At 44.3% G+C, this 25,396-nt stretch overlaps 1 protein-coding gene across 8 annotated transcripts; it reads right to left on the bottom strand.

The window, feature by feature from the left end:
* Positions 1 to 792: 792 nt before the first annotated feature.
* On the bottom strand, positions 793 to 24,460 carry ZNF180 (zinc finger protein 180). Of its 8 annotated transcripts, none has more exons than XM_045845155.1 (6): positions 24,232 to 24,460; positions 21,211 to 21,284; positions 20,866 to 21,014; positions 11,571 to 11,645; positions 4,602 to 4,725; positions 793 to 3,261 (listed from the first exon to the last, which is right to left on the bottom strand). In XM_045845155.1, exons 3-6 carry the CDS (start codon positions 20,866 to 20,868, stop codon positions 1,526 to 1,528), a joined length of 1,938 nt encoding a protein of 645 aa, XP_045701111.1. In that variant the 5' UTR covers positions 20,869 to 21,014; positions 21,211 to 21,284; positions 24,232 to 24,460; the 3' UTR covers positions 793 to 1,525. The 8 variants fall into 8 exon arrangements, with proteins under 8 accessions (XP_045701111.1, XP_045701112.1, XP_045701106.1 ...); XM_045845156.1 differs by having other exon boundaries at positions 24,327 to 24,338; XM_045845150.1 differs by lacking the exons at positions 20,866 to 21,014; positions 24,232 to 24,460 and adding exons at positions 22,417 to 22,510; positions 23,299 to 24,221.
* Positions 24,461 to 25,396: the final 936 nt, after the last annotated feature.

Raw genomic sequence — 25,396 nt, forward strand, 5'->3', positions numbered from 1 at the left:
GGCCAGGAAGATATGTGAACCAAATCTTAAACAAATCAATAAGATACAAATCTTACCTCACTAAAACCCTTCTTGCAAGCATAAGTAATGAGCATTTAGCCAGGGCAGTGCCTTCCCATTCAGAGGACTCTCACATAGAGGAACATATTTTAGACCAGAAAAGACAATCTACATGAGGGGAGAGGGGAAAACCACCTTAAAAATAGAACTCCTTTACACTGCTTTGGATTTATGAAAAAAATTCCACTTGCCCTTACACTGCCCATGAATCTCAATCCCTCCTATGAAACCCTTTCTGGCCTAAATTTCCAGTTCCACATTCCCATGAAGATATTTTATTTTCAACAGGGAATATTCCTGGGTAATATAAGCTCTACCTAAGTGACTTGATCACGCTAATCCAAATGGAAATTTCAGAACCCTGAGGAAACTTTGTTATCTGGCTGTCAGTCAGATAACAGTCTTATCAGTCTTTTCTGAATGGTCAAAGGAGATGAAAACCTTTCTTTCTTTTTCTTGTGACTAATATACACTCATCATATCATTTATTATATCAAAAACAATCCCTGAATGGTGTGGCTCAGTGGAATGAGCACACCAGCCTGTGAACCAAAGGGTTGCTGGTTCAGTTCCCAGTCAGAGCACATGACCTGCGAGCCAGGTCAGGTCCCCAGTGGGGGGCACAGTGAGAGGCAAAAACACATTGATGTTTCACTCCCTCTCTTTCCCCCTCCCTTCCCCTCTGCCTAAAATAATTAAAATCTTTTTAAAAAGTATACATTCCCCCCCGCCCTGAAAAAGAAAAGACCAGGCATAAACCTAAAAATCAAATAGAAATACCTAGAATCCCTTTTAATTCTGATTCACAACACAAATATCTTATGACAATGGTTTGAGAAATGAATGTTCTAAATTCCATCCTGCATTTTCCACTTTGTATCATAGCCATTTTCCTAATTTTTACAACATCTTCACATGTAAGAGAAAGTGCTGTATGAAAGAGAATACAAAGTAGTTAGTGGGGAAATCATGTTTTAAGATAACTGAACTACTGTTTTTCAGCCTAATTCCTAACAACTACAATTTTCAAACTTCTCAACACCACCACAGTGTTAGCATTCTCATTTACTCTTTATTGGAAAAGAGGTCTACCTCACTGGCAATCACTCCACGGCATGCTGTTCATTTAATGGTCATGGTAATTCTAAGTGCTTTCTGCAAGGAAAAGTGCCAATATTTATTACTTTTGTTTAAAATGTCTCATTAAACAAAAGACTAAGTCTTTAGTCTTAAACAAAAGACTAAGTTTGATTTTGCACATGGAATTGCTAAGTAAGATGTATGATCCACAGTCCCCCATTTCTTCTCCAGGAGAAATTTCCAGATACATAATAGCAGAGGGCTAACTGAAAGCTTTTCCACATACATTATTTTTATACATGTTCTTTCCCATACATGTGCTTCCTTAGATGGGAGGGAGGGAGGGAGGAAGAAAGGAATAGACTCTGGCTAAAAAATTTCCAAACTATTTGCATTCATAAGGTTTTTCTTCAGTATGAGTTGCCTGATGTCTAATAAGTTTAGAGCTGTTAATAAAAGCTTTCCCACATTGATTACATGTAAAGGGTTTCTCTCCAGTATGTGTTCTTTGATGTACAATAAGTCGAGCACTCAAACTGAATGTTTTCCCACACTGATTACACTCATAAGGTTTCTCTCCAGTATGAGTTCTCTGATGTTGAGTAAGGCAGGAACTCTGTCTGAAGGATTTCCCACACTGACTGCATTCATAGGGCTTTTCTCCAGTATGAGTTCGCTGATGTACAACAAGAACGTAACTCTGGCTGAAAGACTTCCCACACTGATTACATTCATAGGGTTTTTCTCCTGTATGAGTTCTCTGATGCATAACAAGATGAGAACTGCGGTTGAAAGATTTTCCACACTCGTTACATTCATAGGGTTTCTCTCCAGTATGAGTTCTCTGATGTGCAACAAGTTGAGAGCTCCAGCTAAAGGATTTCCCACACTGATTACATTCAAAGGGCTTTTCTCCTGTGTGAGTTCTCTGATGGGCAACAAGTTTGTAACTCTGACTAAAAGACTTTCCACATTGGTTGCATTCATAGGGTTTTTCTCCAGTATGAATTCTTTGATGTGCAATAAGTTTATAGCTCTGGATAAATGATTTCCCACATTGATTACATTCATAGGGCTTCTCTCCGGTATGAGTTCTTTGATGTGCAATAAGCTTGTAGCTCTGCCTGAATGACTTTCCACACTGACTGCACTCATAAGGCTTCTCTCCAGTATGAGTTCTCTGATGCACAACAAGGACATAGCTCTGGCTAAAGGATTTCCCACACTGATTACATCTATAAGGTTTCTCTCCAGTATGAGTTCTCTGATGGGAAACAAGGTGAGAACTCCGGCTGAAGGATTTCCCACACTCATTACATTCATAAGGTTTCTCCCCCGTATGAGTTCTCTGATGTGCAACAAGATGAGAGCTCCAGCTGAAGGATTTCCCGCACTGGTTACATTCAAAGGGTTTTTCTTCAGAATTTCTCATGTTTGAAGCAAGCGATGAATTCTGGGAGATTTTACTACATTTATATTGTCTCTCTTCAACAGGAATTCTCTGCTGTTCATTATGGGATATGCTATGGTTCAAAACTTGCCCATATTCCTTAAAATCAAAGGATTTCCCTCTGGCATGTATTTTCTCATGTATATTTAGGGGCATACCATGGCTAAAAGACTGGATACTGTTGCTAAATCTATAAGATTTATCTTCTGTTTGAGTTCTTGTAAACTGAATAAGGTGAATGCTCTGCAGTTTTTTTCCACATTCATTATTTTCACATAGTTTCTCACTGTCATCAGTTATCTGATGACTATTCATAACTGAATGATGTAATTTTTTAACATGTGAGGCATGTTTGTGAAAATGGTTTCTCATGGGTGTCATCTTGGGTGAAAGAAGGCTGGAATTCAGACCACCCTTCTCAAGTTCATCACTTTTGCAGACTCTCTCATGAGTAATAGCATTCTTTTGAGTGAATGCCACTTTCTTTAAAATTCTTTCTGGTTTTTCTTGTTGCTTCTCCAACTGGTCCTTACAAATCCAAACTTCTTCACCTGAAGATAACCAAAGATCATCTCTTGCCAACCCTTCTAACTTCACTCCATGGGATGGTTCATCATCAAAACTTCTCTGTTTTGATGTTGACTCTCTTCTTCCAAGTGCAGTTGCCAAGTCTGGAAGAAAGCAAAACAAAACATCCTAACCAAAAAATGTTAGAGCTAGAATAGTGGAACACAGCTGACAAGAAAGGATGCAAAATATCAATACAGGTAGATTTGTTTTCAGCTAGTAGAACCTGGATGGAGAAGCAAAAGGATGGGATAAAGCAGTAAGAAGAAAACTACCAAAGCCCAACAGTATAACATGGCATTAAAATGCAATGATTTAATCTTAATTTTACTGAATATTGAGAGCAGATACCAAATCTAAACTTCCATATTCCAAATTAAGATCACCTATACAGACTAAAACAACTTTGCAATTCTTAGCAAAGTAATAAAGGGCCCTTTCCATCCTCTTTAGTGCTAAACACATTTTCACTGAAATAGAAATTAGTGTCTACATTTCTAGGAATTTCTGAAGGCATGAAACTTGCTAACAGAGCCTGTGTCAGTGAGACATGAGCAAATGACTTTGAACCAGGAAGAAGAATGGGGACATTGTTATCCCAGAGTCCCCTAAATGCCTTAGGGGCTAATATGGCCCCCTGGATTCCTGTCATTCCCAGTGATAGAGAATGGAGGTTAGCCCATAAGCAGAAGCCTGGGTGGCTAATAAAGCATTAGAGAATACCTGGAAAAGTGGTGATGTATACAGTTCACTAGAAGGTGGAAAAGGGAGAAAAATGTGGCATGCCCTTTGGGAATTTTTCAATCAAACTTTCTATAGCTATAAGGACTTCTATGTGTCTGTTGCTCACCTGGATATGTGTACTGGGAAATTCTTTTTATACTCATCCCTTGCTCCAACTAAAAAACTTTGTCTGTTTTGAAAAGCTGGTAGGTTAAGATATAGGATTCTGGGTTTCTTGGCTAGAGACAAAAGAAAATTACTGCAGAATTTGTAAGACCCAGTCTTTGGCCTTTGGGAACCATGAAGATTAAACAAGCTCAAACCCAAGAAGCTTTTCTACCCTACAAATTAAAATTAAATCTTCACTGGGGAATAAAAAACACACAAAAAATCTATGTGTGGCTAATCTTACCTCTGAACTCCACAACTTCTTTTAAAAAGACTTTATTTATTCATTTTTAGACAGAGGGGGAAGGAGGTACAAAGAGAAGAAGAGAAGAATCAATGTGTGGTTGCCTCTCATGTGTCCCTTACTGGGGACCTGGCCTGCAACCCAGGCTTGTGCCCTGATTGGGAATCAAATTGGCGGCCCTTTGGTTCACAGGCCAGCACTCAATCCACTGAGCCACACCAACCAGGGCTGAACTCCAGAACTCTTAATCAATGAAAACAAGAAATAATTTCAACATGCACACTTCACTAAAGGAGACTATATCCTTACCCCAAGAGTCCAAGTCCCTGTGGTTCTCCAGGATCACATCTCTGTCCAGAGTCCTCTCAGCGGGAGTCAAAATGTCCTCTTCCTGAATGAAGTCCACAGTCACAATTTTGAAGTTCCCTCCTTCCTAAAACAGGACACACATTCTTGTGTCATTTCCTTCTAATGTTCAAAGAGGAAGAAAAGTTTGACAGATGGAAGAAAGGAAAATCGATGCCCTGGAAGTTGTCCTGAGATAAGTCAGTGTTCAATGAATTCTAGTCAAGGTGTACATGTGTCTTCTAGGTAAGCCCCTTTGGGTTTTGGATGCTGGATCTGTTTTTACAACAACAATTTTCAACAATTTACAACAATTTTCTCTTTTGATCACCTTAAAGAAAATGCTTACTCAGATTTTTGCACTGGTATATAGAATTCTCTCCAAATTCCCAAGACACTAACAGAATAAGGACCAGTAAACTTTTTCTACCAAAGGCCAAAGAGTAAATACTTTAGGCTTTGCAAACTATACAGTCTATTGCAACTACTCAGCTCTGCTGCTGCAGCAAGATAGCAGGTACAGAAAATAAACAAATGGGTATGGCTTTATTACAATAAAATTTTATTTACAAAAACAGGTGGTAGGCCACACTTGGTCCATAGGTTCCACTTTGCTAATGCCTGAAATAGGAGATGAAATGTGGGCCCTAATGAAGTAGAGGTTAAGAGCACTGGATTTGGAAGAAAAGAGACTTGGGTTTTCCCACCTATAAATAGCGTATGTCTAAATTAAAAAAAAAAAAAAGATATCTAATGTGATAATCTGTGTTTTAACGGTGAGTTTATTCTATTTCTATTTATTAGGCTTAATCATATCCAAGTTATTGGGTTTCTGAGTCAGTTGATTGTGATGATATATATAGATAGATAGATAGATAGATAGATAGATAGATATAGTGATGAATATGTACTTAGTGATAAATATATACACATAGTGATGAATATATATAATTCAGTTAATTGTGAGATATATATATATATATATATAGCCATTAGCAGAGTTTACTGAACAAAGCATAAAGGCTGGCAATTATTATTATGTCTGAAACCCCTGAGAAATTAAGTGAGAGCCAATGTGGCCTTTACCCTGAACCTCTAGACTTCAGATGACAGTTCCAGCTGTCTACACTCAGATCTGTACTATCAGGACTTTAGGGGATGTTCAGTCATGACTGCCATACACAATAAAAGGGACTGCCTCCTCTGAGCAGGAAAGGACCTATTCTCAAAACTAGTGGGCAGAAATTTTGATCTCAAAAAGAAGTGCTGAGGGTGATCAATCCTCACCCGAAGGCAGCGAAAGCCAGGAAACTCCATGCCACTTGCCACTAACGGCTTTTTTAACCGAGCAAGTGTTACTGATATTAAGCTGTAATCCATAAGTAGGACACAGGGCCCGTGGATCCCATGAAACTCCATGCAAAATGCTGCCATACTGCATTTTTCTAAGTTGGGGCTGTAAGTTTCACTAAAATCTCATAGGTTTTCCTGATTAGCCCAAAATGGGATTGACATATATCACTTATTTCTCAGCCTCTGCTGAATATGGTTCTACAGCACTGTTTTCCAACCTCTCATCCATGCTTCCATCTAACAAATTTAATATATAGGGGTGGGCAAAAGCAGATTTACAGCTGTGCACATGGAAGAAGACTGCAAGTTATGATCATACTAATGCAAAAATAAACTGTGTTTCACATGCTCTGATCTATAAACCCACTTTTGCCCATCCCTATACTCCTCTTTGCTATTTCATGTAGGTATCTTTATGAATAAGCTTGTTCAAATATCAAATAAATAATACTAGACTAGATTAGCACCTCCCACCCTACCCCAGCTATATGTTGGCAAAATGCCACACTTTCTTATCATTTGCATAATGGTCATCTTTGTCACTAGTCTGCAGTCCCTGAAAGCAGGTACAAAGCATTTATAGTATGAAACTCTAACTCCAGTGCTTAGCAGAGTGTTGGTGTATAGTAAATACTAAATACATATTTGGTAAATTATGTCACTACATGAATCTATAGAATTAACTTTGTAATATATCAAAAGAATCCTGGTCCAAATTCTTATATAGGTCTTCTCTCACCTAAAACTCAGAGCCTATCAAATACTCAAGTGAAAAAGTCCTTAAGGCCCTGGCCGGTGGCTCAGTTGGTTGGAGCATTGTCCCATACGCTAAAAGGTTGCAGGTTTGATTCCTGGTCAGGGCACATACCTAGGTTGTGGATTTGATCCCTGGTAGAGGCGAGTATGGGAAGCAACTGATCGATGTTTCTCTCTCTCCTTCCCTTCCTTTCTCTCTCTAAAATTCAATAAATATATCCTTGGGTGAGGATTAAAATTAAAAAAAGTCCTTCAACATGTGGACACTGGCTTTTCTTAACTTCTATCCCCACACATTCTATTCTTCCTCTCACTTGGCCCCAATTCCCCACTCTTCCAACTTCCTTCCCAAACCCTTCAACCATGCCCGTTGGAACTCATCTTCTAATAATGACACCCCACAGCTTCAACATGTTCACCAAATATTCCCTCCACACCCCTGTGTTAATGGAAACCTACCCTCCCCGCTGTAGACTCCCTTCTCCACAGTCCTCACAGGCTTAGGGTGGACATGCTCTTCCATCCCAGGGTCTCAGCATCAAAGGGGAAGGGGGTGAGTCTCCTGGTTACACTGAAATCCTTATCATTTACCTCACTTCTTAGAGCTTTGTCCTACCAACCTCTTAAACACCACCATCCCCATCCCCTGAAGACTGAGAATACCTAGGATTCATCCCCCATTCTAAGAACTTGAATTGCTTTGTCTCCCATTGTCTACAGCAGTGATTTTCAACCTTCTTCATCTCACAGCACACATAAACTCATTACTAAAATTCTGTGACACGCTAAAAAAATATATTTTTTGCTGATTTGACAAAAAGTAGGTCTAATTTTGATTGATTTACAAAAAAAAAAGTAATTTTATTTTTTTGCTTCAAAGCGACTTTTTAAAAAAAATTAGGTGCCTATATTTGTATATAAGGATTTCTGGTACCCAGAATTAACTGATCAGATGCAACCTTATTATGCGACGTGACCAGTAAGATGTAACTCTATTATATGACCTACATGTTTATGGTTTAAGACATGACATTCACATTGGACGGCTACCATTGTGTTGGCTGTTGTCATTTTTTATTTGACAATCAAAGGGAAAAGAGGCCAATGTCCCTAACTAACTAGTCAAGCATTGCATGTTTTAAAAATTCTTGTGGCACACCAGTTGAAAATCACTGGTCTATAGCTTCTACTTGTACAATTCTCTGATAATACTCTAAAAATAACCGACTTTAATATAGCATTTACTGTGTGGTGTCAGGCAGTGTGCTAGCCATGTCACAAATTAACATGCACTTAATCCTCACAAGGTCCCTGTGAGAAAATTCTATTAGCAGGGCCATTTTTCAGATGAAGAACTAGAGAATTTAACACATGCACCTAAGGCTGGTAGCTGGGATACAAACTCAAGGTTGCCTGACATCAGAGCCTGTGCTCTCAGTCATCACGTCACATGGCTAGCCAAACTCCTGGGCCCTGGAATTGCTCTTCAGCACCCTACTCTTAGAGTGAGACCCCAGACTTAATGAACATAAAGTATTCCACCTATCAAATCACACACAGAAATGCCTACTCTTGGATTAAATCAGATTATTATTTTTTATTACACCAGACTATTTTTAAATTTTATTTTCAATTAGTTTACATTCAGTATTATTTTGTACTAGTTTCGGGTGTACAGCTAGTGATTAGACAATCATATACTTCACAAAGTGTCCCCCCCCCCACCGATATTCCCAGTACCCACTTGGCACTGGAAATACATAGCTGTTACAATACTGCAGGCCATATACCCTATGCTGTACTTTATATCCTCATGACTGTTTTTTTAACTACCAATCAGTATTTCTTAATTCTTTCACCATTTCACCCAGTCCCCCAACCCTCTCGCCCCTCTAGCAGAATTCTCCACTTTACTTGATCAATCATTCCCTTTACCCTCCTTGTCCTTGGATGGTCTGGGGCCATTAACTCTACTGGTATGTCTACTATTACTATTTACCAGTCTATATTCTTTTCCTTTCTGAATAATGTCCTCCTTATCTTTTCCACTTTTAAAAAATATATTTTATTGATTATGCTATTACAGTTGTCCCATTTCCCCCCTTCATTCCCCTCCACCCTGCACACACTCTCCCACCCACATTCCCCCCCTTTAGTTCATGTCCATGTGTCATAAGTTCTTAGCTTCTACATTTCCCATACCTTGCCTTCCCCCTGTCTATTTTCTACCTACCATCTATGCTACATATTCTCCATACCTTTTCCCCCTCTCTCCTCCTCCCACTCCCCTGTTGCTAACCCTCCATGTGATCTTCATTTCTGTGGTTCTGTTCCTGTTCTAGTTGTTTGCTTAGTTTGCTTTTCTTTTTGTTTTAGGTGTGGTTGTTAATCATTGTGAGTTTGCTGTCATTTTACTATACATGTTTTCTTATCTTCTTTTCTTAGATAAGTCCCCTCAACACTTCATAAAATAAGGGCTTGGTGATGATGAACTCCTTTAACTTGACCTTACCTGAGAAGCACTTTATCTGCCCTTCCATTCTAAATGAAAGCTTTGCTGAATAGAGCAATCTTGGATGTAGGTCCTTGCCTTTCATGACTTGGAATACTTCTTTCCAGCCCCTTCTTGCCTGTAAGGTCTCCTTTGAGAAATCAGCTGACAGTCTGATGGGAACTCCTTTGTAGGTTATTATCTCCTTATCTCTTGCTGCTTCTAGGATTCTCTCCTTCATTTTTTACCTTAGCTAATGTAATTATGATGTGCCTTGGTGTGTTCCTCCTTGGCTCCAACTTCTTTGGGACTCTGTGAGCTTCCTGAACTTCCTGGAAGTCCATTTCCTTTGCCAGATGGGTAAGTTCTCCTTTATTATTTGTTCAAATAACTTTTCCACTTGTTGCTCTTCCTCTTCTCCTTCTGGTACCCCTATAATTCGGATGTTGGAATGTTTAAAGATGTTCTGAAGGTTCCTAAGCTTCCCCTTTTTTTTTTTGAATTCTTATTTCCCCATTCTTTTCTGTTTGGTTGTTTCTTTCTTCCTTCTGGTCCACTCTATTGTTTTGAGTCCCAGTTTCCTTCCCATCACTATTTGTTCCCTGTGCATTTTCCTTCATTTCTTATTGTAGCCTGCATTTTTTTCATCTAATTTGCAACCAAAATCAACCAATTCTGTGAGCTTCCTGATCACCAGTGTTTTGGACTGTGCATTTGATAGGTTGGCTATCTCTTGGTCGCTTAAAAGGATGGGTTCTGGGGCTTTGATTTGTTCTTCTGTTTTGGCCATCTCACTTTCTGGTCACGCCTGTTACAGTAAGGGGCGGAGCCTTAGGTGTTCACCAGGGCAGGGCACCCCAGTTGCTGGGTTGTGATGCTGTATGTGGGGGTGGGGTCGAGAGGGAACAATGGTGCTTGCTCCGTTCTCCGTGGGACCTCAGTCCCTTCTGTTGCTTCCCCCGAGCAAACTGGGCCCCTCTGGTGCCAATTCCCATGTAGGTGGGCTTGTACACACGGTGGGACCCTCCAAGGATGTCTCCTGTGAGGCCGAGTGTCTTTTTGTGTGCTTCAACTCCCACAGGTGTCCTCAATCAGTGTCCCAAGGCTCTATTTCCCAGCGCTGGCATCCTGGGTTGCGAGCACTGCCTTGCTTTACAATTGTCACCTCACTGGGTCTGCCAGTTGCCAGCCCTCGGCTGGGGTCTGCCAGCTGCTGCTTGTGCACTCAGGGTCCACCTGCTGCGGTCTTGCGCATTCCAGGTGCCTTACGCACCCGGTCCCAACTCTCTCTGCTCTCCGCACTGTGACCTGTGCAGGGCTGCCCAACTCCACCCCTCCTACCAGTCTGGATGAATGGGTCTATTTCAACTTCTTGGTTGTCCAACTTCCATTCAGATCAATTTCCTGTCAGTTCTAGATGTTATTCTGTTTCTAACTTGTTGTCGTCCCTATCTTGGTTGTGCGTGGAGGCATGGTGCATCCACCTATGCCTCCATCTTGGCTGCAAGTCCTCCATCTTTTCCATTTTAATTGCTCAGTTTAGAGTCTGTGGCTCATTCATTTCAATCCTATTAAATATATCCAAAAATTCTCTTTCAAATATTACCTTGATCTATGGGGCTTCCACTGAATGTACGTGCCTACAACAACTAAACAAATCTGAATGTCAATCTGCCATCTGTGGAGAGTAGGTTACAGACTGCCCCCATTTGGGGGGACCCACAAAAGCAGCTGGATAGTGTGTTATCAATTAATGGTCCTATCTTTGAATGATCCTTTCAGACCCACCAGCACCCTGACAGGCTTCCTGGAGCAGCTTGAGCTCCCATAATCCAAAATTACTGTTGTAAAGCTTCTCCACACTTCACAAACAGCTCTCTATTCTAGTCCCCACCCTCATGCCTAACAGATAACTCCACCTGCTTGCTCACAAAGACAAATCCAAGTCTTCACGTAACTCCCTCAACCTCATTCGTCCCATATGCATCCTTCCTCTATAGAGCCAGTTTACTCACATATACTCTGAATGGGTTCCTCTGGCCCTAATCAAGGACTCTGCCTTATAGTTTTATCTTATCTCTCCTGATCATTAATTTCTTGTTCTTCACTAATTCCTTCCAGCAATCACTTAGAGTCAAACCTTTTCAATCCTTAAAAAAAAAAAAAGTCCCTCAACTTCAATCTTTCATAATAACCAAATTCTGTAAAAGTTGCCCACTCTTATCTCCATTTCCATTACTTTCTACTCATTTCCCAGTTCATTTCAATCTGGTTTCTGCCACCAACCAGCCACACACACTTCTCAATGTGAAGTGGCCATATGTCCAACTCACCTGGGATGGGATGGCCAGTGACCCAGCATCTTCTCTCTCAACCTTGATGATCATTTTTTGAGGAAGGATAGAGTCCTAAGAAGGTAAAATAGACAAGAGAAAGGAAAATAAAGGGAGTTAAGTGACAGCTCAAAACTCTCATTGTAAGTAGGCTCACAACTCTTGTTGTGAGTAGGCTAGGATTTGACATACTACCTGTTTTAACACATCCCACCAAACTTCTACTCCCTCCTGTCAGTAAGCTCATGTGAGCCATGGGGTGGCGGTAACTCTGGAAAGGCACTGAAACATCAGATGTGCCTATGAGGTCTTTGTGGATCTTCCAGGCCAGCCCTGTTCCTAGCTGAATGGAGCTGTAAGTGACTCAGGAACTAGGGAGATGAAAAGCACTGTCCAGCTGGGCCCGGTCCGAATGCCTGGATCTCAGACTTGTGAGCAAATGAGACAGAATACAGCATGACCAAGAAAAAAAAATTATACACTAACTTCATAAAACATTTGGCAGAAAGTACCACCATAAAGGCACCGGCAATAAATATCTTAACATACTTCTTCCAAATCAATAAGAAAAAGGTAGCCTTGACAGAAAAATGGAAAAAGGAAAATGCAATGTAACTCAACTACAAAGAAATAAAATGGCCAGTGAATATACAAAAGATGGTCACCTCTTTGAATCAGATAAAACTAAAACTCTTTCTATGATTATCTATCTCTATATATTAGAGACTGTAAATTCACACCGGTACCTCCAATTACAATTCAGTACATTTTATTCTAGCCTTCCTGCTTTCCATATTTGTACCTTTCTTCTCCACCTCCCATTATCCTCCTCCTATTACTGATTTGCTCAAAACCCCTGTATGTAACCAAAATCCCAACCACATGGAGTGGGCCATCTGCCTGTTGCTAACAACTCCTCCTATGGTAGCCCACTGGTCAAGAGGGTCATATAGTGGATGACCCTCTGAGCGGATGTTTAAGTTGATACAATCTTTGTGGACTGGCAATATATGTTTTTAAATACAATTTTATTTTGAAGTAGTTTAAGACTTACAAGGAGCTGCAAAAATAGAACAGAATTGCTGTGTACCCTTCACCCAGCTGCCTCCAATGCTAGTATCAGACACAACCAGAGCACACTGTCAAAACTTGGAAACTGATACTAGTACAATATTTCAAAATTAGGCACAGACTTTACTCAGATTTTTTAAGTGTTTGTCGATACTTCTTGCTTTTCTTTTTGTCTTTTCAATGGAAATATTTTTAAAACCATAATGTAACATTCAGTAAGTCTACTTGTAAGTATTTCCTTAAGAAATACTGTAGAAAACACACTTACGTGTGTACAGGAAGTCTTTTTAAAATATATTTTATTGATTATGCTATTACAGTTGTCCCATTTCCCCCCTTTATTCCCCTCTGCCATGCACACCACCTCCCACCCACATTCCCTCCCCCACCCCTCACTTAAGTTTATGTCCATGGGTCATACATGTAAGTTCTTTGGCTTCTAAATTTCCTATACTATTCTTAACCTCTCCCTGTCTATTTTCTACCTACCATCTATGCTACTTATTCTCTGTACCTTCTCCCCCGCCCACTCTCCTGCTGATTAACCCTCCATGTGATCTCCATTTCTATGATTCTGTTCCTGTTCTAGTTGTTTGCTTAGTTTTTGTTATTTTAGGTGTGGTTATTAATAACTGTGAGTTTGCTGTCATTTTACTGTTCATATTTTTTATCTTCTTTTTCTTACATAAGTCCCATTAATATATCATATAATGAGGACTTGGTGATAATGAACTCCTTTAATTTGACATTATCTGAAAAGCACTTTATCTGCCCTTCCATTCTCAATGAAAGCCTGGCTGGATGGAGTAATCTTGGATGTAGGTCCTTGCCTTTCATGACTTGGAATACTTCTTTCCAGCCCTTTCTTGCCTGTAAGGTCTCTTTTGAGAAATCACCTGAGTCTTATGGGAACTCCTTCGTAGGTAACTGTCTTCTTTTCTCTTGCTGCTTTTAAGATTCTCTCTTTATCTTTAATCTTGGGTAATGTAATTATGATGTGCCTTGATGTGTTCCTCCTTGGATCCAACTTCTTTGGGACTCTCTGGGCTTCCTGGATTTCCTGGAAGTCATTTCCTTCAGCAGAATGGGAAAGTTATCCTTCATTATTTGTTCAAGTAAGTTTTCAATTTCTTGCTCTTCCTCTTCTCCTGCTGGTAACCCTATGGGTTGGATGTTGGAACGTTTGAAGATGTCCTGGAGGTTCCAAAGCCTCTCCTCATCTCTTTGAATTCTTGTTTCTTCATTCTTTTCTGGTTGGATGTTTCTTCCTTCCTTCTGGTCCACACCATTGATTTGAGTCCCAGTTTCCTTACTGGTTCCCTGTACATTTTCCTTTATTTCACTTAGCGTAGCCTTCATTTTTTCATCTAATTTGCTACCATATTCAACCAATTCTGTCAACATCCTGATTACCAGTGTTTTGAACTGTGCATCTGATATTTTGGCTATCTCTTCATTGCTTAGTTGTATTTTTCCTGGAGCTTTGATCTGTTCTTTCATGTGGGCCTTTTTTGTTTGGTCTTGGTGTGCCTGTTGTATAAGGGGCCGAGTTCCAGGTGTTCACCAGGGCAGGGCACCCCACATCGCTGTGTTGTATGTGTGGGGAAGGGGTCTCAGAGGGAACAATGGCACTTGCTCCACTCTCTGCCAGTTTTCAGTTACTTCCCCGCTACCCACAATCAAATTGGGCTCTTTTGGTGCTGACTCCCAGGTGGGTGGGTTTGTGTGCATTCTAGGACCTTGTGAGTCTCTCCAATGAACTCTCCTGTGAGGCTAGGAGTTTCTCCCACAGCTGCAACCTCCACAGGTATTTTCAATCAGAGATTTGAGACTTTATTTCCCCATACTGGAGCCCTGGGCTGCACAGTTTGTCTTGCTCCCCAGTTGTTCCTCCCGGTTTATCTGCGCATGAATGTGGAACTGCCCAGTCCGCAATCCGCTGCCTCGCTGGGTTTGCCAGCTATCACCTTTCAGCCAGCTGCAGTCTTGCCCACCCCACTTCACAATCCACTGCCTCACCAGGTCCGCCAGCCACCACCTTGCCGTGAGTCTTCTCTGCCCAGCTGCCCATTTCCACTTCTCCTACTGGTATGGATGAATGTGTCTTCTTTAACTCCTTGGTTGTCGGACTTCCATACAGTTTGATTTTCTGTCAGTTCTGGTTGTTTTTTGTTTTTAAATTGTTGTTGTCCTTCTTTTCATTGTGTGAGGAAGCACAGTGTGTCTACCTATGCCTCCATCTTGGCCAGAAGTCTCAGGGAGTCTTATTAAAGGGTTACATTATCCTGGCAAAAATGGGAGGATGGATTAAATGTCCATTAATAAGTACCTGGTTAAATAAATTATGCTTTATCCAGATAACTAAATACTATTTAGCAGGCAAGAAAGAGATTTGCATGAACTGAGGAGTATAAATGACAAAAAGATGTCTATAATACATTGCTGAATGAATAAACTATGAACAGTCTATAAAATATGAATAGATTTTTACAGAATATAAAAATATACAGAAGAGTCAGGAGGGACAGTCTCCAAAGCATTAAAAGCAATTATTTTGGGGAGCAGAAGAACTGAGTAGGTTCACTGTCTATGTTTTAACACTGTATTTTTTTAATAATTCTTTTTTTAAAGATTTTATTTATTTTCAGAGACAGAGAGGGGGTGGGAGAAAGAGAGGGAAAGAAACATCCATGTGAGAGAGAAACATCAGTCAGCTGTCTCTCGCACCCCCTCAACTGGGGACCTAGCCCACAACCCAGGCATGTGCAACACACTCAAAACTGCTCAACACCTTCTGCTTTAAAAGTTTTCACAGAGTCCCTGGCTGGTGTGGCTCAGTTGACTGGAGCGTCGTCCTGTAGACTGAAAGGTTGCAGGTTTAATCCCTGGTTGGAGCACATAGGAGAGGCAACCAACCGATGTTTCTCACATCACTGTTTCTCTCTCTCTCTCTCTCTCTCTTCTCTCAAAGCAATGAAAAAATGTCCTAGGGTGAGGATTAATAAAATAAATAAATAAATAGAAGTTTTCACAGGGAAAGTAAAAGGGAGATGAGTTCTGCTCAGTCAGCTCTGCATAAATATCCTTCCCAGCCCTATGCAAACAGTCCATTCTGCCTCTTATGCTGCTTTTACTTCTTTACACCTTTGTTTTGCTTTTAATTCCCCTTCCACTAGAGTGGATTCAGTAAAAGCTGAGCTCTCCTGTTCACCATGCTTTCACTGGGCTTAAATCAGTACTGACGCACAGTAGACACTTCAAAAATGTGTGCTGACAGTAACATAACCACTGAGCAAAAGGACAAGGCATGTGCTACCTGAGCCTACACATTTGTCCCTGTGGTTCCTGAAGTCACCAAACCATGGCTGAGCTCAAGTCCCTCCTGTGGCTGGAAGAAACCTCTTTGGGAGCCCTTCCTTCTCAGAAAATTCAGAGCTTCACCCTCCAGAGCCTACTTCCAACTTTCTCTCTCAAACTAAATGCTCAAAAATCATCTTGTCACACAAGTGAACACACACATCCACACTCTTGCTAGCCACTTTGGGTTACTGACTATTTTAGGAAGGTCTCCAGTATTATATCTGATCTGTATCTTCACTCCCACCATCTATCATTTGCCTACTATGTTTAACAACACACAGAGTACTCCAACAAAGAACATCTCACACAACTACCTAATTTTTTTTGAGAAGTGATGTCTATTTTACCCACATAGAAATTAATGGTTGTAAAGTTTAGTTAACTCTTTTCAGTGCATGGAGTTCACCAGGGATGGCCCACACACCGACTGCCTGATCCGCACTCCTCCCCTTTCCACTGCTCCACTGCTCCAAGTCTGATCATTCAAGCCTCAGATCAAATGCCACCTCTTCCATGAAGCATTCCCAGATAGCACAAAGTTTCATCTCTTATTTCCTTAGGATTTCTTAGCTTTCTTTTTACCAGAGTCTTACTGTTCCAGTAAAATCATTTTCCTCGTATTACTTACCTATATGCCTCTTCTGTGGGTCATGAATTCTATACTGTAAAGAACAGTGTATTTTTCAACTTTGTATTCTCTCCCAGCATCGAGTCATCTGAATTTGACAGGACTAGATGTATATTCAGGGTTGGGATATATGAGTCTAATTAAAAGCCTTTACCCCCACTTCTGTGTGCTCTGGACCATTTTCCCCCCACTATTTTGCAGCTTGGAAGTATACTTGACAAATAAAATTTATACATATTTAAAGTGTACAACATGATGCTTTGATTGTGAGTATATATTGTGGAATGAGTACCACAATCAAGCTAATTAACACACCCATCACCTCACATAGTTACCATTATTTTGTGATTATTTTGTATGGTGAGAACATTTAAGACCAACTGTCCTAGCCAACTTCAAGTTCACAGTACATCACTGTTAACTTCAGTCAGCACGTTGCACACTAGGCTTCCAGGACTTACTCATCCCACCTGACTGGACCTTTGTGCCCTGTGACCAACATTTCCCCACGTTGCCCCAACTCCAGGTCCTGGCAGCCACCACTCTCTGCTCTTACAAGTTCGGCTGCTTCAGATTCCACAAAGAATGATCATGTAGTATCCATCCTTCTGTGTCTGGTTTATTTCATTTAACGTCTATCCTCCCGGAGCATTTCATTCTCACCAGAGGACATTTTTTTTGCATTGCTTTTAGAGAGAGAGGAAGGGAGAAGAACGGAGAAAGAGAAACATCAATGTGAGGGAGAAACACTGATTGGTTGCCTCCCTTGTGTGCGTGAACCAAGGATTGAACCTGTAACCTTTCAATGTATGGGATGATGCTCCAACCAACTGAGCCACACCAGCCAGGGCTGGAGCATTAAAAGATTATCCTTTTTGTTCTATGGTCACCTCCCCTCGGAATGAACAGTTTCCTTTTTCTTTTCATACTTTACAGAGTGGGAACAGAAACCAGACTGTTGAACTTCTGCACAGAGAAGAGTTACAGGCAGAAGATAATTGTCCTGTGACCTGGGTAGAACCACATGTGACCCAGAGCAGAGGAACAGGGACAAGCAGAGCTGTCATGGAGTAACCTGTCACATGAGCCTGTAGTCAAATCAGACACAGGACTCTTCGGCTTTTTCCTCACCTATAAATAAAGTTGACCAAACATACCCTCCCCACCACGGGGGAGGGGGCGGTTCTTGGGACAAAACAAAGCTTCCAGTCAAATCACAGAATCAGTACTGAACTCAGTCCCTGAAGCTCTGCATTTGGGATATGCTGGCTGGAAACGCTCTAAATCTGTGGGGGGTTGGAATACTAACTCTAATAGGCATCCGTCACAGCAAGAGACCTTTCCCTCTTTGCTGTGTTTATTTCTCTCATTACCCTCGAGAGATGAAGGGCAGAGCTCACATTTTAGCGCAAGGGGTGTGATATATGGGGCCCTGGGGTAACACCACCCACCGCCTTGATGAGAAAGCTGCAGGTTCCCTGCCTGCCTTTCTCACAGATTCTCCTGACCAGAGAGGGTCTTGCTAATTCTCACACACAAGAAAATCCTCTCTCCCACCCGCTATGATCACCATGAATATTCATGAATAACTCAGGTACACAGAACAGACCCTCCACCATGGAGTCACCACCTCACAGACAACCTGCCCATCTCTGAATGCTGACAATGACAGGGGACAGGTGAGCCTCTACCACAGGCCCCCAGAAGGATTTTGGGTCTCAGCCCCTGAAGGAAGGCAGGCCTCAGAGTGACCTCAAAGTCTCCCCACTCCGTCCAGCTACTTCCAGGTGAGTAAGTCACCGAAATCTCTCAGACAATGCCCCAATACAGTTTCTTCCTAGGCCAGTTCAGTGGACTCATGTCCCTCATTGAAAGCCAAGACTTGGGCTCCCTTGATTTCTCTCTGCCGTGGCTCTATTTAATATCTGTCAGGCCCAAAGTACCTGTGCATCTTCTGATAATGATTAATAAAACCAACTAGAGAACATTCAGATTTGAGAAGTATAGTAGCCAGCCTTCAAGATGGCCCCCAATGACAGCGCCTCCTGATGGTTACACCCTTAAGTGGTCCTTGTCCACATGGTACCAGAGTGGGTCTGTGTGACCAACAGATTACAGAGGATGTGATGATGTGTCAGTTCTGAGATCAGGTGATAAAGGACACCACGGCTTCCATCTTGGTTGTATGCATTTAAACATGTTCTTGTTCTTGCTCTCTGCGCACCCTCCCCAGTCACTTGTGCAGGGAAAAACCAGCTGCTGTGTTGTGCAGCCCTGGAGAGAGGGCTACGTGGTATGGAACTGGGGCCTCTTGCCAACAGCCATCTGAGTGACCCTGCAAAGGGTCATCCTACTCAGTCAAGCTTTTGAAGGCAGCAGCCCTGGCCAGCAACACGGCACCTTCGTCAGAGACCCTGAGTGCAGAAACATCCAGAGAAGCTGCTCCCAGATTCCCGACCCTCAGAAAATTCGTGAGATAATACATGTTGGTTGTTTTAAGCTGCTGTGTTTCAGGGTATGCAGCTATGGGTAACTAATACAAGAAAAAAGTTGTTTTTGTTTTTCCTATGTAACCTTGGGATATATAAGAAGCACAATTCTTCTGTCTATGAGAACTAAGTCATCTTTCTCCCCAGTACCTCCCATAGGGCCTTACACTGGCTAGGCAATCAATAAATATGTGAAGAAAGTAAAAAGTATCACGAACAGATTGCTAATTCAGTTGTATGACATAGAAGGGCCTTTAAGATTATGAGAAAAGACATGAAATCACTAGCTTATAGTAGAATGCTAATGATAACAAAATGTGTTATACCTGTAGTTTTGATAAAAACAGGAATGTAAATTTATATTTGCATAAGTCCCTTGAAAACTCTTGGGCACATGTACAAGGGAGCATATACAAAAACATTTAGGGCAGTGCCATTGTCCTAGAAAAAAAATGAACACTAAATTTCCATTAACAGTGAGGCCATAAAAGCCACAGCAGGCATTCAGGAGTCGCAATCTGGGCACCAGGTGTGCACATCAGTATCAGAATGTCACCGCTCCCAGGGCCTCACGTGGACAGGGAATATAGGTGTGTGTGTCTATACACATACGTGCCCATACACACGGCACACACACATCTCTACGTACTTCTACACTGACACACTGAAAACCAGGAGCCGAGTTGACACCTCGCGTGCCCGCTGACAGTACCGTTCACCCCAGGGTTCTCTCTCTCCGTCTCTGACGGTGAGAACCCTGGCAAGATGCTCCATGGTCCACCTGGGCTCTGCAGCCCCACGGAGGCCACCCTCGGCCAAGGGGCCCTCTGCATCCTGCTTGGGCTCTGACTCTGAAGGCCGAGTGGACCCTTCTCCTGGACTCACTCTCGTGCCCATTGGACTCGGACTCCATGTGGGTACCCTGGACATCAGGCTTGGGCTCTGATACTCCACGCCAGGCTACACTCAAGTATGGATGCCCTCAACTTGCTTAGAATAGGGGGGCCACACGAGGATGTGCCCCCCCCATCCCCCCCACTCCACGTGTTGCACATGTCACCCTGCTCTGGCTCTGACACCCCATGCTGGATACCCTCACTGCACATGGGCTCCCACACCGGGGCATGCCCTGTGTGGATGTGCTTCTCAGCTGCTCTGGTCCCAGCACCCCAAACCCTTATAGACACTCACCTCACCTGATGTGGGTGCTGACTCCCAGTGCCACCTTCCTCACCCCACTGGGTTACTGATGCCCCTGCATACAGACACCCTCCTCACTCAGATCAGGCTGTGACACCTCACACCCGGGAGCCTTCCCTCAACTGCAGATAACTGCCTAGCTTTGCCCCCAAAATAGCTTCTGGACTGTACTGTGCAGGAAGGCAAAGGTGACACCCTAATTTAACATTTTAAAGAAATTAAATGTTTTCAGAGAATATTTGCTGTAGGGAAATGCTTTAGGTTGTTCATTTCTTAACCTTAAAATGCACTGTACAGAAGTGCAAAAATATAGATAAATAAATGAAAAAATAAAGTCACCTGGAATGTAACACACAGATAATCTTTGTTAACTACTGTATTTACAGTCTTTTAACATGTTTTCTATACACAAACTGCGTCCATTTTTAAAAAGGCGGTCATTTCTAAATGCTACTGGCTTAACACATATCATAAATAAGTATTTTTAAGTTGGTAAATACTCATTATCATATCAATGACTACAATATATTCCATTTCATGGTCTTACCATAGCTCACCGAACTCTCCTCTTGCATTGTGTATTCTCAAACATTCTTTCCAGGTGCTCATTCTCCAGCAAAGCCGTGTTGTTGGCCAAAGTGCAATCTGTATTCTAAGGGCTTTTGACACAGGATGCCCAATTCCTCCCAGAGTTATCTGGGTTAAAAGCGTGAAGAAATGCCTCATTAAATGCATGGTGTGTGTTAGAACCTTGCAGGTCAGGAGGGGCCAAAAGCCTCCAAAACACTGCAGGGAGCCAGAACAGGCTCCCAAGCCCAGAGGGCTGGGTGGTGGGGCCTGGGTGGGAACAAGCTCTGGGTCTCCAGGGTGGGGTGGGGAGAAGCTCACTCACCTGCACACAGGCCTCCAGGGGCACTGGGGGCTTCTCATCCTGCTCTTCCATGCTCTCCTCCCTCGGGTCCTGAGCTGCAAGGGGAGAAGCCCTGAGAACAGCACCCTCCTCCCTGGATTAGTCTCCACTTCTGGGAAGCACTTCCCATAAGAACTGTGCAGATTTCTAGAGGTTCCTGCCCAGCCTCCAGCTCAAAGAGCTGTGCATGCACCTAGGTTCTCTTGGTGTCTCTCCTAAGCCAATACTCTGCAGCTACAAACTGGTTCCTCCACTATCTCAGGCTTCTGGGACACATACCAGTAAGCCCACCTCACGTCCAAATGCAGCCTTTGCCCACCACCACATGCAGCACAAACCAGTCCCTCCCTATCCTATTGGGTCCTGGGACCCCCACAGACACCTGGCATGCTCATCAAGGACCCCCTGGTGTGCACCCCTTCTTCCCCAACCTGGAATCCACAGCCCCAAACCAGCACCTCTTCCTAGGACAAGCAGCAGGGCTCCGGGACTGATGGTGCCGCGTCACACTCCCTGACTAAACTCAGGAAGCTCATGACCCAGGCCCTAGGGTCATGACCCTGAACAGGACCCTACCCTCCTGTTACCCAGGCCTGACTCCCTACCAGCCTGTCACCAGATGCTTCCCATGTCCTGCCCAAATAGCCAAGCATATGCACAGAGCTCAGATGCACCCCAGACCTGCTCCCAACACCACTCGGGGTCGGCACTAGCCCAGATTCCCACTCCAAACCCTCCTAGGCCCTGAAGGTATAGCTCTGACCTGGTCCCTCCACCAACCTGGAAGTCCTCAGGCCTGAACTGGCAGCAGAGCCAGCCTGGCACTGGTGGCCTCCTGACAGATCCCAGCATGTGCCAGCCCCTCCCAGGCCCAGAATGTGTACTTCAGTTGTCTTTGTACCAGCTCAATGTTTCTGGGCCCAAGACAAGACTAGAACAGCCCCTGCAAATCCCACCCTACGCATCTCACCCCCACTACACCCTCCCTCTTACCCATCCCCTTACCCCCACGGGAATCTCATTCAACCAGTATAGTGTGGGTCACAAGGCCGCTGTACCCTGAACCTGCACCCAAACTGTTTCCTCCACAACCTCCACAGGACCCACTGGAGCCACACCTGCCCAGAGTCCTGCCCAAACATCTTCCCGGGCACCTGCAGCTCAGAAAGGTGCTGTCGTTTTACCAACCTGGACATCCCCAGGCTGTGACTTGAGTGCCATCTGCACAAAGACTCCAGCACCTTTGTCTAATACTCCAGCCTCTTGTTTCTCACCCAAACACCTGTGTGTGTGCGGAGAGACCTGGTGCAGCCTTACATCTTACCCCTCTGCAGCCCAGAATCTGCAGCTGTGCCCTCTACTCACCCGAGCATCCTCAGCCAGTACCCGGGCCCTGGGACTGCCCACACCTCTCCATTCTGCCCAAACGCCAGTGCATGTGCAAACTGCAGCTGGAGCTGCCCCAAGATCAGAACCTGTACCTCCAAAATGGGGCCCCAAGGCCTGCACTCCCAGGGGTCTATCCTGGCTCTCTTTGAAGGGGCCACTGCGCAGAGGCCACCCACCCAGGTTCCTTCCTCTTGCTGGCATCCACAGAGGAGACTCATGCCCCAAACCTGTATCCAGAACCTGGCCCTCCACCAGCCTACAGGTCCTATGCAGTCCCTGCTCTTCAGATGAGAATCTATTGACGTATTTCCCCTTCTGTGCCTCAACCCAGCTGACACACAGATGGCACCTGCAAGTCTCTGTGAGGGGTCACCTGCGTCCACTGCCTTCTTGCCGCAAAAACATCCAAACATCCGAACAGCAGCTCAAGCACAAAGCTCCAAAAGCAGCCCCAGGACTTGGGCACTGGCCTGAGAGTTGTCAAGTCTGTGAGATACCAGCTCCCAGGGGAAATGGGACATCCCACTTCCTCCCACCCAAACGTGAACACCTAGGTGCCATGCTGAATACAGCCCCTTCCAAGTTCAAATCTGCAGCACAGTCCCTGTCCCTTTACCAACCTGGGCATGCTCATGCCTGCAAGCAGAGTAGCCCCTGAGCAGAGGTCCCGGGAACACCTACTTCATAATCATGCTGGCAGCATCCTGATTCACTCCCACACAGCTGCCCATGTGAAGACAGCTGCTGCAACTCTGTCCTTCCTGGGCTCCAATTCTATACCTCCAATGTGTCTCCACCAAACCTAAATGCCCTAGGGCTCTGCACGAGCCTACATGAGACCCAAGATTACTAGTCCAAATTCCCATTCGGAATTCCCATTCGGGTGGTTCCCATTCGGAACCACCTCACCCGACTCCCCCCGCATGTGCAGGGAGCACTTTGGCTAGATCCTGCCTCTAGGCCCTGGTCCTTCCTTCCACCTGAGAGTCTGCAGTCTATCAGCCATTCCCACTGAGGGTTCGCTGGAGCAACACTGCCTCTCCAAGGGCAAGAATCTGCAACTCCCGCCCGGTGTCTTCACCACTCAGGGGGCCTCCAGGCCTGCAAGAGCAGTGCCTGCTCCAGGATCCCAGAGTCAGGTGCCTAGGATCTCACCTCTAACCTTGTGCTTCCTATTCAAACACCTGCTCAAGGGTATAGGGACAATGACACAGTCCCTCTCCTCCAGGAACCAGAATCTTAAAATGAGTACTTCATCAACCCGGGGGTCCTCAAGTCCTCCTCCACTAACTAGGCCTAGCCTTGGACAAGGGGAGGAGGGATTCTGAGAACCCTCCCCCTCAATACTTCCGCCCACAGCGTGTCTTCCACCGACCTAGTAACCCTCAGAACCTAGACAAGAACATCACCTAACCCAGGACCCGCGCACGCGCCGCAAAGCAGTGTCAGAATCTTCAGCTGCGTTAATACGTCCAACTTCGATAACCTAAAGCTGAAGCAAGCGCTACCTGCGTAGGTCCCAGATTGCCCGCACACACCCCCAATCCCAGCTTCCCGCCTAGACGCTGCGCGTGCGCTCAGGGGTCAACCACCTCTGCCCCGCCCCTCACCAACCTGGGCGTCTACAGGTTCGCCGCCCAGGCCGGGCCTGTCCCAGCCTCAGTGTCCGATACGGCTCTGGGGCCGGACGAGTTTGGTGAACCCCCTACCCCGATTCTGCACACGACAGACTCAGGTTACGCTAGTTCTGCCCCTCCCCAAGTCGGCATTCGCAAGGCCCCTAGGGTTAACCTCCAAGGGCCGAGGTGCACGGCCACAGCCAGCAGCTGTGCGGTGGACAATGGCTGCGCTTCTAGCCGAACCCGGAAGTGCATTTGGGCCCGGCGAGTCCGGACTACAATTCCCAGAAGCCTCGGCGGCGCTTGGGCGGGGTTCCAGCGCGTTAGGGGAGGTGGGCTCCGAGACTCGCTAGGACCCAAACTGGGCGTGAGGCTGAGGGTAAGAGCTGGGAGATGGGTCTGTGGTTTCGAGTTTGTGTAGCGCCAAGAGAAATGGGACCGGGAGGCAGAGGCTGAGGAGCCGACGCGGCAGGAGTGGCTGACTTGGGAAAAGGCTGGCCCTGGTCCCGGCTTGATGCCTAGGAGTGGCCGAGAAAATGGGATTCGGCGGAACCCACCGGACCCCTCCCGAGCACCAGCGTGTCGGAATCTTGGCACGCACAGCCTCCTTGGTCCCCAAGGCCAAAGATAGTAGCTGAAAACCCGTTAGTCCAGAGAGCTCAGTTGAAGCCCTTCAAGAATGTGTTACTTTTGTACCCTCCCTCTCTTCCCTTTGCCTTCATCTCGTTTTTTGTTTTTTGTTTTTGGGGGTTTTTTTTTGCCTCAGCCCCAGTCATGCTGGCATTTCTATTTTCTACGGCAACTCAAGAAGACTCCCACGTCAGGACCTTTGCATGCGCTGTTCATGCTGCATGGCAGGCTCTTCCTTTGAGGATCCCCCACAATCTGGTCTGTGAGCCGATGTCACCTTCTGTCATAAGGCATTGCCCCACCAACCATTGTAAACTTGCAAACAAGCCCTTCACTCCCCACATAATCCCTGTGTCCCACCTCTTTATTTTCAGAGAACGTTTCACTATGAAACACAATGTATTTCACGTGTTTCTGTTGTCTGTTGTCCATTTATCCTCACCACTAGACTGTCAACTCCTTAAGAAAAATTATCTGTATCTATTTTATTACTGCCTTATTCCCAGCACCTAAGGTGCCTTGCAATAATA

Source organism: Phyllostomus hastatus, unplaced genomic scaffold (genome assembly GCF_019186645.2).
Source record: "Phyllostomus hastatus isolate PE091 unplaced genomic scaffold, TTU_PhHast_1.1 phas_contig_468, whole genome shotgun sequence".
Lineage (NCBI taxonomy): Eukaryota > Metazoa > Chordata > Mammalia > Chiroptera > Phyllostomidae > Phyllostomus > Phyllostomus hastatus.